This window comes from Onychostoma macrolepis, chromosome 14 (assembly GCF_012432095.1).
Source record: "Onychostoma macrolepis isolate SWU-2019 chromosome 14, ASM1243209v1, whole genome shotgun sequence".
NCBI classification, from domain to species: Eukaryota; Metazoa; Chordata; class Actinopteri; order Cypriniformes; family Cyprinidae; genus Onychostoma; species Onychostoma macrolepis.
Window position 1 is genome coordinate 8,372,949 of NC_081168.1, and position 16,719 is coordinate 8,389,667.

The window sequence follows — 16,719 nt, forward strand, 5'->3', positions numbered from 1 at the left end:
CTCTCCGGGGGTCCTGAGTGCCTCGGTGGGGGGCCGATTAAGGAATTAGGCACAGGGGAAAACTAGTGGTGTTGACTAACACTAAGTGGAGGCCCATCTTCAGTCAGAAAGCAGTGACTGAGGACGAGAGGCGGGGGGGATACAGACAGAGCGCTGTGTGCATGTGCATGTGTTTGTGACCTCTGGGGAATCAGACTTTATTTCTTTTTCTCTCTCATGCTGTGAAGAGTTCACTGCCCTCCTCCAGGGAGTCTGCATGTACTCCTACACCTCCAGCACAGAGGCAACATGATGTCAAGACCCAATAAATAAATAATCTCCAGCAACCTCCAGCTAAGTCCAGTAACAAGCAAAACGTGTAGATTATGCAGAGGAAAACAGAAGTTCGTATATTGTCAGGAACTACCTAAAGTATTCAATCATTCAAAATAAAAACATTAAGCAGGTCAGCAAAAAACAACCTTTCAGCTGTAATGTACTCTCTTAAAAATAGTGATTATTCATTGGCATCTGTGGTTCACTTCCAGGAAAAAAAATTCCTGATAATTTTACTCACCCCCTACGGTGGCCAAGAGGGCTCAACGTTCTGCAACTTCAGAAAACACATGCAAATAGAAAAAGCACCAGCAAATCAAGAAAACATCTTCACCAGTTTGACAGCAGGTGGTGCAAATGCTCACAACCAAATAAAGAATAGGTTGTGCTGTGAGTATTTGCAGTGTGTTTCTTTATTTGTTTGTATTGTGCGCATTTGCAGCATGTGTGTTGTCAAATTGATGAAGTTGTTTTCTTAATTTGCAGGTGTTTTTTTCTATTTGCAGCGCGTTGAGCTCTCTCGGCCACCGTACACCCCTAATCTAAAAAAAAAGACAAATCTATATACTTTTTAACCACAAATGCTTGTCTTGCGCTAGCTCTTTGATGCACATGAGCGACTTCACGCATTGCGTAATCACGTTGGAAAAGTCACATTGTCTGTGTACTTCAAAAAGTTTCAAAAAGGTAGGGTAGAGTGAAAAATTGCACTCATCCAACATCATTGTTTTTGTAAAGAGCGTTTGACTTTGCACATTCGCTTTGTAAACACTGGGTTGGTACTTCCACCTGCGTCACACGTGACCTTTCCAACGTGGCTATGTAATGCGCGAGGTCAAGCTAGTGCAAGACGAGCATTTATGGTTAAAAAGTACATAAATTGTTATATTTTATTAGAAAATGACCGATCGTTTCATTAGGTTAAGACCCTTATTCCTCGGCTGGGATCATGTAGAGCCCTTTGAAGCTGCATTCAAACTGCTATTTGCACCTTCAACCCACCATTGAAGTCTACTATATGGGGAAAAATCCTGGAATGTTTTCCTCAAAAACCTTCATTTATTTTCAACTGAATAAAGAAAGACATGAACATCTTGGATGACACGGGGGTGAGTAAATTATCAAGACATTTTTGTTCTGGACGTGAACTGGTCCTTTAACATCCATGGAACATAGGGTGTTCTCTTTTTCCCAGACATGTCCCAGCAGGGATTTTTATTTTTTATTATCTGAAGTGTCCAGGTTGTGGCTTTACTTACTATTGTTGTCATACTTCCTGAACGTAATAATGACTGAAAAGTAGTTTGACCAGTAGTGTGCAGCTGCTTAAATGATCTGAGATGACCAAACACCAGAGAAGAGGTGATGCCAACTCCTCAGAGGACCTCAGAGGATGACAAACCCTCAGACAATGTACAGAATTACCAAATTTTGCCATGAGTTAAATATATTAAGTTTCTACAATATATAAATATATTGTAGAAACTTAATTTCCTGTAAAGCTGCTTTGCAATGATTTGTATCGTAAAAAGCGCTATACAGATAAACCTGAATTGAATTGAATTGAATGCGAGAACATGGATTCTACAGAGAATGGACAAAGCAATGTAAATACATGTACATATAATGTATGAGAGCACATCAATAGGAAAACAAAGCCAAAACCTTCCAAACTTAAGATTCTTAAAATGTTCTTTTCACCAAGGAAAAAAAGGTGTTTTTATTCTTAAGTTGTTTTATTTTTATTGTCAACTATTCACTGAAAGGTTCTTAAGGGAACCATTTTTGGCATCAAAGTAAAAATGAGTGTGTGAAAGCTGTTGCATAAGAAAACTGTTAATGACACACAAATTGCAATTATGTTAAGGACAGTACATTCCCTTCGAAACAAGAGAATATTAGTTGTGCAACTGCTATGACAAATGCCTAGCAAAGCTTTGATAAACTGCCTGAAGAATAAAGGGTAGAAGAAAAACTTTAATGTTGTGGGTTTATTCTAGTCCATCTTTAATAAGAGCTTATTCAGTAATGGCAGTGGGTACAACCCAATCTCACAGGGAAACTTACAGTTGGTGTTGATTTCGAAAACATATAATGTAAGTATGAACAACATAACCATCACTGGGGTGCAAAACAAATTCATGAAAACTTAGTTATGAATTGCTATGAGATTATGTTGGCGTCTTTACACTGTACCCCTGAAATCCCTGTGCTTATAAAATGCTCTAATGATGTGCAAACATAAATGGGGGAACGTGTAGATTCTCTACATTGTGCTTATTCACCTTAACACAAATCCTCCCTCTAATGAACGCTCACTGTGACTCCACAGCTAATGGCAGAGAAGCTGTTGTGGCAGCAGTATGCTGATGAATAGAGGAAGTGCTCCCTGAGGGAATGAGAGAATACTGAAAGAGAAGCCTTACCGCTGAGGTCACGCACAACATCAAGTAAAGGAGCGCTGCCGTCACCTTACATGCCCTGTCCTGAGGGGAGAGGGCTACACTTACCACTGCCTTATAGACAGAGCACAGGAGCGAGAGGAAAACGGAGAGGCGACATGAATACAAATACACAGACACTGCTTCTGTGCACTACACATACTGAAACCACTGAAAATATGCTGATGAAACACACATACTGTGAAATACAGGGGAATTTAGGTGAACCGGGCATTCGATTTGAAGTTGACTGTCACAGCACATTTGATTAAATACACTCATTTCAATGCAGTGCGGAATGCAGCTATTAGCATATTAATGACTCCTGTGCATTGTATGAAAGTGTGAAAATAGGAGAAAATGAGATGCTGATAAGGAGACTTGCTCCCGTGTTTCTTATACTCATTTCTAGTGTTGCTCTTACTTAATATTTTCTTATCTTTTGCCTTTATTTCTAAATATATTTTATTCTGTTCTGTTATATATTTTATCACTCGTTTTTCAATTAGTCTTCATATTCTGTCTTTTGATCATTTATGTGCATTGTTTCGCACTGTTTTTTCTTTATTTTTTTGTACGCAGCTAAAGAGCAAATGCTTTGGTAATACAAATGTGCTATTATATGCGCTGTTATTATGCTACTGCTTATGTTAGCTTTTAATATACGGTTTTATTCTGATTAAAGCTTTAATACAGTACGGCAACCGCACACGCGTCCATGTATAACGCTTCTCATTGCTATGTGAAAATGTATAATTGGAACAGTTTGTTAGAGCTGATCTGATGATCTGAATGAGAGAGAGAGAGATGCAGAGCGGGGCGACGCGAGGAACAGTATTAAGAACGGCTGTTTTAGAACATTAATTTTGAAACTTGTGAATCCATTAGAATCGTTAGAAGACAGAATCGCGATTCATATATAAATATAGATTTTTACGTGCACCCCTAGTTTTCTTTTTCTCTTCCTCTTCTCTAAAGCAGCACAGCATGGCCCCGCCCCCTTCCTTACATGTTCCCGAGGGCGGGGTTTATCTGGGTCCGTGATGTATCAGACCCGGGAAGTAGTTCGTTGTAGTCCCTTACCAGCCGTTTTTGTAGGCATTAAACTTCCAGAATTTTAAAAGACGATATCTCTGTTTGCATTGAACTTTCAGTGCTGCAACTTTGCAGATATTGTTTATGCTCAAACAGCAACATTACACACTAACTAACGTTAAAAAAGTGAAATTGCAATCAACCACCCCTTTAATAAATGTTTAAATGTCATTATTAAATGTCTTAATAATGGAATTGTTTATTATAGACATGGATTATTGTGATGTGTTTCTCAGCTCTTTGGACTCGTTCTGACGGCACCCATTCACTGCAGAGGATCCATTGGTGAGCAAGTGATGTAATTCTAAATTTCTCCTAATCTGTTCTGATGAAGAAACAAACTTATCTAGATCTTGGATGGAGTCCAATTTTCAGCAAATTTTTATTTTTAGGTGAACTATTCCTTTAAGTACCTCTGGAATAAACATACTACTGCTTGGGAATAATTTAAAAGCGTTTAAAATGGTTTGACTCTAAGTATGAGGGTCTGACTAATTTAATAAAATTAATTTAAATCATTATAAATTATTAACAAATATTTTCCTGTACAATTTCCTGTACTTTTCATGCATAAAGAAAGCAATGAGCTACTAATATATTCTGATACCTTTATGTGTGATTTGCATTGAGCATGTCCTTGAACCGGGGTCTCTCTACACTGACCACAATGCATGACTGTGATTTTTATACGTGCTGATTCTCTGCTGTGATCAAAGTCCGGTGCATCACTGAAACCCCTGAACCCCTGCTGGGTTACTGTATCATCTATTTTAAATAGCAACAATTTGCATTTTAATGAGAAAGACAAACAGAATAACTTTTTTTAAATTATTATTATTATTTCATTGAGTGGTACATAACAAGCATATAGTGATCCCCAGGGGGCCGCAAAACTATACTAGGGGGTCCATGAAAACTTCTAAATGTATCTGTCCATACTATCAAAGTAAACATGTAAACTTATTAATATTAATAAAATATTTTTACCATTAGAGAAACCACAAGATTATTTTTTATTGGTTCTATTCATTTCGCATAGTTTTGTGAAAGAAAATACAATATACTATATTAAAGTTGATCTCAGATACCCTGTCAGCTTTTCTAATTTATTTTTTTAAGCATCTAATTAGCCATAAATATAATGTAAATGCTCTCAGCCAAAGCCAATAAATTAAGTGCAATTTTGTATGTGCTAAAATATTAGATTTTTGGAGGGGGGCCATTGACAAGGAGATCATTATATTCTGTGGTTCCTTGGCATCAGAAATTGTGAAAAACACTATAAGAGTGTTACACTGAAACCATACAAAATTCTCTGACTCACACCTGAATAATTACACTGTGCACTGCTGCCCTGAAGGATGTACAGAGGTTAGATATGTCTCTAACAGATGGCGAAGCCCTCCTGTTCAGAATACTAATGTTGGTACATCTTACAAAATCAACTCTGTCATACAACAGCAATATCACTGTGTATGGACCGGTCTTGCTTTACAGAGACCCACATTAGGAAACCAGATTCTTACAGAGCCCTGACGGCTTCATCTTTTGTCCTTAATTAACAGAGCTGTAAGTCGACTCAAGTCTCCTGAGACTTTTTAATTGGGTAAAGCAGTGATGTTAGACTGTACTTTTCCAAGAAAATGACCAGGTCACAAAAACAAACAAGGTTGTTTTTATGAGCAGTTATTTGAGGGCTTATTTTGCTCTTTCACTTCCCACCTACTTATTTATATTCATGTTATTGTCATATTTTTTTTCTTTGCATGTACAAGCAGAATAAAAGCTATATATATATATATATATATATATATATAATTTAATTGCCAGATGTAATTCATACGCTCCAGATGGGAGGATGTTTGTACATCAGCTGAGTTGCTGACAGATACATTTCTTGGAAATCTTGGAATCTCCATCTGGCAAGGGAAGAGGCAGCGTGTGGTTCTCTCTTGACAGAAGAAACCGTGATGAGCAGTGACACCATGGCAACGAGAGCCTTACCCCCATCCTCCTGCACTTTGTGTTCAGCTCTAGGGGTTACTCACATAGGCATAATTAATCAGATGAACTGATTTGTACTTGGAACATTCAGATATCAATAAGCAGCTCTCTGAATCCTTTTACACAGAAACACAAAACAAAAGAGGCTTTTATTCCCAGTTGTGGTGGGTTGACGTTGGTAAACATTGGTATACCAGAGTAAAGGGTAACATACAGTACTTCAAACCTGATGTATACTGTAAGAAGAAAGAAAGAACTTCTCAATGCAGCAGATCTGGCTCAACCAATGGGATTGTCTGTTTGACTGACCAATGGCAGATTAGAGTTTGGGAAGCCTGTTTTAAAAAATCATTGTTCAATCAAGTTCACTGTATTCTTTAATGCAGCATAAATCACACACTTCACCAGTGTTTGAAATGTGTTTGTTAAATTTTTCTTGAAGTTACAAAATTGCGTTGCACTGCCAGTACTCTCACAGCAACTCTTTTTCACATCTTGTCATGTTGCTCATTAAATGGCTGAAAAATCTTCTCGCACTCTCTTTCTACTGGAAGCACAAGATTGTCTATCTGCTACAGGAGCACTCCAAGTGTTTTTATCTCTCTTTTTCCCTCTAGCTGTCTCACCAGATGCTTTCATCATTTGAATGTGCTCAAAGTTAAACCATAACCTGCATCGTTTTACATTTGACACCTTTTTATCTCAACATGTGACTAAACAGATCCAAATCAAGTTTTAGTTCATCCTGGAAAACTGTAGAATAATGGAAAAAAACATGCCTAAACTAGAAACATGCACAGTGCATTTATACTCTGTGTAGAGAGGAACAACAATTGACTCAGAAGTGGATATGAAGTCTGTGAGGTGTTTCATTTGCCAAGGTCTTTATAAAGCACATGTCCTGATTAAACCATGTCCTGCTCTTCATACTAATGTAGTATTGCATGTAGAATTTACTTTGTGTTCAAAACTATCCCAGACTCCCTTTATGAAGTTCAGTAGAGTTTTGTCAGATCTGTAAATCATAATGTTTTATCAGTGATTTAGATTGATCTCTGCAGTCTCATGACAACCTGTTGAAACACTGTGAAATGCATATTCTAGTGTTTTAAAAAAAATCATTTCATTGACTGCAAAAAACTCAAATGTCATTAGTGGACTGATCCTGTTGATGATGGATTGAGTTTATGGGTGAATTTTGCTAATGAATGAACACATGTAATTAATGTTACTTGCAGTATATGTAGTCTTTCCAAAGTAATATGATTTCACTGGCAATTTATATTAAAGCCAATATACTAACAATATTGCACCTTTTTAAAAAGAGGCTATAGTAGGCCTAAAGAAAAAGAGAGTCAGTTCATACCATTGGTGAGTTCTTTGATTATCTGTGACACATTGGTGAATCCATCAAGGAGTCCATTAGTAAAACCTTAAAATGCATTAGTAAACTTTTCAAACTGGACAGCCTCATTGATGAAGATGCATCTATCCAATGTGTAATTTACCATGAGCACCAAGATGCTTCCTAACATGCGAATGAGTTTATCAGAGAACCACTTTGAAAAGCTGACAGTAAAGCCAGAGGGATCGCTGGACTCATTACTGGACTTATTGATTTACCTATAGTGAATGTTACATCAGGTAACTTATTGGCAAACTCACACATCCCCTCATCTATGAGCTCATTACCTAATCAATTAAACAATATTTATTAGCAAACAAATTGATGAACTTGGTGGAGATGCAGTCACTTATTTTCTCTCCTTTTAAGATCCATTTGGGCTCACCAAAGAACCTTTCAGTGAACAGTTCTTGTACTGTGCTGAAAATGACCAGCCTTATGACAATAGCATAATGACACATTAATAAGCATTATTTGTAGGCACTGGGAACACCACAAGTATAATAAGGTTGGTGGTGGGGAATCCCAAAAAAGAACAAAAATGATAATTATTAAAAATTATGAAGTTATTTTACGCTGTCTGAGCAAAGTCAAGTTTTAGTCCAATGTGATAACATTAGCATTTTCATGAAAAAGAAAATCCTCTTTGGATATTTTCCCTAGAACTTTTTAATAATCTAAAGAACCCTTTTCCACTATAAAGCAATTTTTGTGCAATGGAAGTGTTCCATAGATGTTAAAGGTTATTCATGGATCCATAAATGCCAATAAATAATCTTTATTTTTAAGAGTGTGGGTTAAAGCAGCTGAAGAACGAGGGAAAAAGTATCTTGGGGAGCAAGAGACGAGGTGTGTAAATTCTTCATGGTCAGTGTGGCTGTTTTCCTGGCAGTACCATGGAAGTGTCAGGAATAGGAATGCAGTTTTGATGCAGAGAGCCTCATGAATAGTGCATGACTGGCGGAGAGAGAGCAGAGAGGAGAGGCCTGTCTGCTTCTCTTATGTAATCACATCCCTCCCACTGCAGCAGCACACGCAGTCCGGGATTCCCTCCTGCACCTGCTCACAAACAGGGAAGAGATAGGCGAGGCGGAGGAAAAAAGGACGGGTAGAATCATGAGGGATGGAAAGAAATAAGGTTAAAGAAATGATAAATCAGACATACAGATAAAACATAGGGCTATTACAAATCAGCAAGCATGAAGGTGTTATGTAACAGCAAATTCAACTGTAATATGCAGCTCATTTATTTCATTCTAGAATTGAAAGTATTACATCATATACTCTTCTCAGGGCAAAACACAGGAGTCAAGAGTGCAGATGATTAATGCATTCAAAGAGGACTGTGCTTTCTGCCCTGGATTATATCTATAAATCAAACATACACATAGACAGTCTAGTGCTCGATATGTGATACAGCATTTGAAAGATGCAGAGAATTATGTCATCACATCAAGAGCTTCTTCTATGCCTTCATGTCCTTCAGTGAACTCAGCGCTGTACGTATGTGTGTTCCTCTGAGCCTATAGAGCTATTATCTGAGCACATAAACAGCTCTTGCATAACGTCTCCCTCGCACATGCGCTTCAGACGTCCCCAATCAGACTCATTTGCTCCAGCACTCTCACAGAGATCAAACCACTTTCTCCAGAGGTCACTGCAATTATCAAACCACACACGCGTGAAGACACATACAAAGACCTTTAGGTAAGGCATGACTAGAGAAGTGTGCTTTGGGCTTCAACATAACAGGTTATTATGCAGAATGTCTGATAATGTCATATTATATTTTACCTTGACATAGTTCACGTTCATTTGACTTTCAGCCTTGTCCAGCAGACAGATATACTTCATTGCTAGGATCAGTATTAGTGCAAGTCAAATGTAAGTGTAAAAATGTAAGTGGGATGATGGCTTGATATCATTCCAATGGAGCAGGAATCGTTCTGCACACAGGCAGATGATACATACAAAAGCTTAACAAAGAGATGAATCTGGCACATGAAAGCTATAGATGTTATTCTTATTCCAATTGCTGTCCATGGTGCTGAAACTTTGGAAAGCTAGTAACTGACTGAAATACATTAAATAGAGATTCATTATATATTTGTATTAAGTATTTAATGTGTCAGTATGTATGCTGTGTACAGTTAGATGAGGAAGGATGCCAGCCTTAAGAAGAATGTGCATTTACTTTAAAATTGTACCATATTTAAGTTTAGCATGTGCACAATGAGGCATCAGCCAAGGGAAATTAATACATTTGCTAATTTAATTGTTACAGTCAAAGATGCACGTTTCCATTGAAGATCCACCATAATAGCATAGTCTTTTTACTATAGAACTATACTTTTTACTCCGCAAATCTAAAAACATTGATGTTTGCACAAATCCCCCATTAAGAATTGAACAAATGAAATGACAAAATTAAAAATAACAGCCATTCATCATGAGTTGTGAGTTTTCTTATGCTGTCTGTTCAAAAAAGAAAAACGATAATCTTTCTTCAGGGGGAATCATACCTTGTCTGTAGGTAATATGTCTTTATACTGTATATATATATATATATATATATATATATATATATAATTAAATCTAACATCATCTAATGCTTGAAGGTAATCTTTTAAATAACTAATTTAACAGAAAATCTCAAAATAAACACATTTTTGTACATGATACTGTACATTATTATAGTGATGCATAAATTCACATAACATTTATGATAGATTTTTGTTTTTAGTGTTTTATTTTGAGTTTGCATTGCTTAAAATACATATATAAAAAGATATCTTTAACTATTTTATAAATATGTAAACCTTTTACATTCTAAAAAGCACATTTACATTGAGAATTTGCTGTTCATTTGCTGCTTTCACTTTTTGTTCATAAGGTTTGCAAATGTCTGTAAGTTGTGTTTGGTGTGTGAGGTCTCTATAGTGAGTTACTCAGGTCCCCTGAGGGTTTGTCTTCATTATGCTGGATGCTCTGTGAGCTACTGTCTGTCCAGTTGGCTTCAGCCTGCAGTGCTACAGAACTGTCTGTGTTAATGAATTAGAGTGTGCTGGCTAATGAACAAGAAGAAAGGGCCACAGAGAGGAAATAATGGGAGTGCATAGAGCAGCAGCATAAGAGATGAAATGTGTCGTACCTGCTGCTGTGGAACAGACTTCTCTTTAGTTCATTTTTGCTTACAGAGCTAACACACAGACCACTTGATTGCTGTATATATGTTTACACATACTGCACTGCAACCAAAGACATTCGTACTATTTCTGCCATTGTTAGCGATCCTCATAATCCCTCTTACACTCACATATATAGACATCACACATATATATCAATCAAAAGTTATATACATTTTATATACAGGGATTTACTAATATTCAAATTATATACAATTTTAAGGCTATACTAATTTGTGGAAATTAAAAATAAAACAAAAATCTATTGTTTTAAATGTTATAAGTGAATTTTGACATCACATTATAATGTACAGTTTGACCACATTTGATTCATTTGCCAAAGATTATATTTACATTGTTATTAAATAACTAGTATTTTTTAAAGATGAGCCTTATATGATGGCAAAACTAATCAAGCTAATAAAATGAGTGTGAGCACCATTTTACACCGTTCATATACCATTGAAAGTTTGGTGTTATTAAAGATTTCTTCTTCCAATAAATGTTCTTTTGGAACTTCAAAGAGCAAAGATTCTTTTTCAAAAATAAATGGTTTCCACAAAAATATTAAGCAGCAGAACTGTTAACTGTTATACACTGCTAATAATAAATGTTTCTTGAGCAGCAAACCAGCATATTAGAATGATTTCTGAAGGATCATGTGACACTGAAGACTGGAGTGATAATGCCGAAAATTCAGCTTCCTGCATCACAGGAATAAATTGCATTTGAAAAATATATTCTTAAAAAAAAAAAAAAGTTAATTTAAAATGTAATAATATTTAGCAATATTACTGTTTTCACTTTAGGAGCCTAAGAGACTCCTTTCAAAATCACAAAAAAAAAAAAATCTTACCAACTCCAAAAGTTTAAACAACATTATCCAAAATTAACATTATAATATTCATCTCACAATATCATAAAGGATCAAGAGTATCGATTCCCATATTATGAACTACTGCTCTATAATAAGATTTTCTAATATAAACACACTATATTATTCTAGGAAACGCAGTCTTATTCACACAGCTGTCTACCGCCATATTGATTCATTACATGGAACTGCTTCACTGAGTAGAAGCCGTGTAGTAGTCTTGACTCTGCAGGCAATTAAAGAGCAGATTTTTTGAGGGGTAATTCATCTCAGTCCAGAGGAAGTGGATATAGTTGGCTATATCACTGGCTCAAATACATGCCAGCATCAGCCAGGAAACCATCAAAAACAACATCCATTCCCCAGTGCAGTGCTATTTGTCACTTTCTTACAACACAGTCCTCTGTTAAGTGCTGTTTTACTTTTGTTCACGCTGGAAACAACACAAAAGTGCTCCAACAACAGCAATAAAGTGTAACAGTTTTTTTGATTCCCACAGTGGTATCAATCTGATCCCTCTTTCGCTTCAGTCTTTGATTTTGTTGGCACAATATGACTATTTAATATCCCAATTCAGAAGTAAGTAGATTAAAATAAGATGTAAGAGGCCATTAGAACAAACCGAATTGGCAAGGAGAAAGACGAGAGCAGTCGCCCGGTGAACAGCCTGTAGAATGATAATACAATTACAGCGATCGAAGTCAACAAATAAAGCACAAAGACACATTTTAAAAGTATATCTTAATATAAACATTTTATTCAGTGCATTGTATGTACACAACAAATAAGAAACAACTTGAAGGTACGTGGCAGAGTGCCAGTCAGTACATACATGTTGTTTGTCAGTTTTATCCTGGTAGTTTGGAACATATGATGCAGGGAGGAGTTAATACACATAGCCTACATCATGCAGCTCTATTCCTCACCTCCCTGCAGTCTCCCATGCAACAGATACTGTATGTTCATCTAAAAGAAGAAAGAAACCCAGAAAGAAACAGAAGAGAGAAGAACCCCCATGTAGCATGTATGACGTTATGTTGCCCGAGGGGAAGGATATATACTGTACTGCAGGCCACAAAAGGGTCCTTATTGTACACAACCTGATTTGTACATGCCCTGTACAAGATTTTTTATTTTTTTTTCACATTTTTTCACTTTTACAAATTAGACATACCCTAAAAAATTCAACCAACTTAAGTTCCACAGTATCATCTTTTGTTTGCTCATTTAAATAGAAAATTGTCACCACCATAAATTACTTACACACAAAACGCAGTCCAGGTGGGAGTCCCGACATGTCTGGGAAATCACCGGCAACAGTGACCAGCATTGACCAAAGGAGAGTCGACATGTGCGGGAAAGGCAAAAACACAAGCACACAGACTAAAGGAACTCAGAAAACGGACAACGGGACACAAAAGAGACGAAAGGGGTGACCTCGAACAGCCCTCGTGAACCACACACCCATCTCCTCGAATACTGAAACCTCTCACTAATCAGAAAAAGCTTCCTGTCATGCGTAAATATGTGGTCTGACGGCTCGAGGGGAAACTCTCACAGTTCTGTCTTTGGTGCACTGGATCTCCAGTCGCGGTTAAACCTCGAAAAACACTGATTTGGGGAAGAACAAGAGGAAGAGAAAGTAAGAAAAGCTCACAGCTAATTCAAACAATTAGCAAGCTGTGGCCTCTCGCTTCGGAGAGGCTCAGCTTGGCTCTTCATGTGAGCAGAACGCAGGCTTTATATTCCCATGCTAGAGAGCAAAACTCTCGGAGCGAGTGCACAAGAACGCAGGAGCCCCCCACGCACCGGGACAGGCGCTTCTCTATCGCGTCACTTTCAGGAAGCATGGAGGACAGGGGTGCCTTCCTTCCTCCGCACCCGTGCAGCTAAAACCCTCACTGACTGCCCTGAACTCTTAAAAAATGCATTACTTGATCAGGACCTGCGATGCTAGGAAATGAACCTTGATGACTGACGTTCAACTGCAACGCAACGTCCCATTGTAAGAAAGGCTACAATTTCTGTGTTTCACATGAAAAAGGCTATTATAGTGGTGATCGAGAAAAAAACAAACAAGCTAAACAGAACCAAAAAACGAGCTAATTATAAAGGAGTCCAATCAAATGTTACTCTAGTTTGCAAGTGGTTATGTTATGTATCATGTTGTCCTGAACCGCTGAGAGCTTTTTGGAGAGAAGTCTGTGTGAAGTCACAAGCATTCAGAGGTTTTGGTGAAGGCGTAAGGTAGCGGGCCGGGCCAGGTAAACCGGGCTACGTTGACTCGTTCTGACTCACAGCTTTGCCCCCGTTCAGCACAGCGGAGGCACTCCGGCTCTTGGTGGGTGTACCGCTACCAGAACGTGAGAACTCGGTCAGGTCGTGCAGAGAGGGTTCCCTGTACATGGCCACTGAAAAACAAGAAACAAAAGAAAGAGCGTGTGGTTAGTAAAAGCATCCCACATTTCATGTTAGATGTGCACAGAGGAAATGCTAATGGGATGCAAATGTGCTTGTTTACTTCATGAAAGCCACTGATTAAATGTGAACAGGCTGAACATTTTCCATCAGTTTTAGTAAACAGAATGTTCACAATAAAAAAAAAAAAATAAAAAAAAATCAATGTTTTTGTATTGTGTTTGTGCATTTACCCATTTGCAAATTAGACATTTTCTTATTAAATATGCACAGAAAATGCCAACCTTCAGTTAGATCAATAACTAATGGTTGGTAATTGTCTAAAGGTCTCTGCACACTGAGTCCGAAATTTTCGTATGCATTCATTATCCTAAAAATTCGTCCGATGCATATTAATGGTTGCGAAAAAATTCGCAAAGCAGTAGGCCTACTAAATGGAGTCTTCAAGCATTGAGGATGATTTTGTTGTCCTCTCGCTTCTTAAAAAAAGAAAAAAAGGAAATATAGGGTCCATCCAATCCTGAGATATAGAGAGGAAGGAGAGTTCCTCCTTATTAAGGGGCAGCGGGATTATCACGGGCGATTCAAAGTTTACTTCAGGATGTCAGTGGCTCAGTTTGATGCTTTGCTAGCGATACTAGAGCCACATATTAAAAAGACCACCACCAATTTCTGTGAACTCGTGGGGGAAGGATCTATAGACAGTGCTTTGTGCTGCGAGAAGTGGATGAACTTGACAATTCGCTTGTACGGTGGCTCTGAACGGTCAAAACACCTCTCAAAATGCTTGCCACGGATGCGAAAAACGCAAAACAAACTTAAGCCTTTTATTTATCAAAAAACAAAAAGACAACAGCAAAATCTGAAATCAGGGCTCTATACCTATTATAAAATATGAGACACTGCATTTACAAACTACTGTTCAAAAGTTTACACTACTGTTCAAAAGTTTGGGGTCAGTAAGTTTTTTTTTTTTTGTTTTATTCAGCAATGATGCATTTGTTCAAAAGTGACAGTAAAAGACGTCTGAAGGATCACGTGACACAAAAGACTGCTGAAATTCAGCGTTACCATCACAGGAATAAATTACATTTTAAAATATATTATAAAACAGTTATTTTACATTGAAACAATATTTCATAATATTACTGTTTTTACTGTAATTTTGATCAAACAAATGCAGTCTTGGTAAGCACAAGAGACTTCTTTCAAAAAACATAGTCATACACACTTTTGAACAGTAGTGTACATGTATAACATTTTGAGTAAGTTTTGGTAATTGATGTTGCAAAATATTACTCTATACAGTAAATAAAGTCAAAATTGTTGAATTGTCACTGCGAGAGAGTAGAGCAGAACAGACTGTGAAAAGCGATTATGAGAGAATGTGATTCGAGCAGAAAAGGTTCTGAGAGGCACCCTTTCACTCCACGTCTTGCCTTTCCAACAGAAACATCTGTTTTAGGGAGCTAATATCTCTGTCTTGCTGTATAGAAAACACAACTCCTGCTATCTGACACAAACATCAGACTCAAACACTTCAGACAGCACTTTCACATCACCACTCCAGAAATCCACTAGGTAGCCAATGTGCTAAAATTCATCCTCTCTGATCATCTTAACGATGGATGTGCAGTGCAGGGAGCATCACAAAGACTTCTTTTAACCTCACACAAAGCGTCTTCTGCCTGCAACATGCAATCGATACAGCACTTAAGTGGAAAGCTCTACGAATCGATAGTTGACGTATTGGTTGTGCAAGCGAGTGTCAAGCTTCTCGCCGGAGGGATGCAGGAGTCTCAGAGACCGGTGGCCAGGTCATTATTAGTGCACTCTGTAGAGCTTTCTCTGGGCTGTCACATACCTGCTCATCAAATTGTCTGGACCAGTGTGCTTCAAAGTATGACTGCGTCAATATGGCAATACATGGTTGAAGTGTTAAGCACTTTTAAATGTTTAAAACATTTTTTCTAATTAAAGTAACTGAACACGAATGAGGCCCCAAGCTCAGGGAATATGGATGCAGATACATCAGCCATATCGTGCCTTGTTCTTCGGCTATGAGAGTGTTCGTACAGGCTTTATATGCGTGTGTGCACTCTGGACACAGACTACAGTACTTTGTGAGCCGAGAGCTGGCAGCCGAAGCCATGTTCACAGCGAGGAGACAGTTCCTTAATTGGTCCTCTGGAAGAACACTGCTGGAGAATCTTTATAAGGCAGCGAGCAAAATTCCAATTCCCTCTCTCTCTTCAAATTACATAACTCTCCTCGACAACAACTAAACTCATAACTGACACAAGCGTCGATTTTCTGCATGAAAGATTATGGTAACACTTTGCAATAACATTTAATTTGTTAACACAAGTTAATGCACAAGGTTGACAATTAACTTTTCACAGCATTATTATTCTAGGTGAATCTTAATTCTTCATGTACTTATTGATCACTGTTAGTTCATTTTCATCTGTAATACAATAATTTATGTACATAAATTTAACTTAGCTTGAAATATTAATATATTTTTATATACTACAGTTTAAAAGGGACAGTAAGATTTTTTTAATAATACTTTTTTTCAGTAAGGATGCATTAAATAAATCAAAAGTAAAGACTTTCATAATGCTCAAAAATATTTATATTTCAAAGAAATGCTGTTTATACATGAAATGATTCCGAAAAAAAGTATCACAGTTTCCACAAAAATAATAAGGAGCACACGTTTCAATATTGATATGAAGAATTGTTTCTTAAGCAGCAAATCAGCATATTAGAGTGATTTCTGAAGGATCATGTGACACTGAAGTAAAATGGAAAACAATTTTTCAATTGTAATAATGTCTCATAATATTGCTGTTTTACTGTATTTTTTATTTATTTATTTTTAATCAAATAAACAGCCTTGGTGAACATAAGACACTTACTGGAAAAACATTTTTAAAAAAGTCTTACTGATGCCAAATTCTGAATGGCATTTAAAAT

General features: G+C 37.2%; 1 protein-coding gene across 7 annotated transcripts in view; it reads right to left on the reverse strand.

The window, feature by feature from the left end:
• Positions 1-12,068: 12,068 nt before the first annotated feature.
• The window catches only part of fgf13a (fibroblast growth factor 13a), a 132,430-nt gene continuing 127,779 nt past the window's right edge, over positions 12,069-16,719 (reverse strand). For all 7 annotated transcript variants that reach the window (XM_058797911.1, XM_058797905.1, XM_058797906.1 and 4 more), the window contains one exon: positions 12,069-13,730. In XM_058797911.1, the coding sequence (XP_058653894.1) occupies positions 13,594-13,730 (137 nt within the window). In that variant the 3' untranslated portion in view covers positions 12,069-13,593. The remainder of the gene's footprint in view (positions 13,731-16,719) is intronic.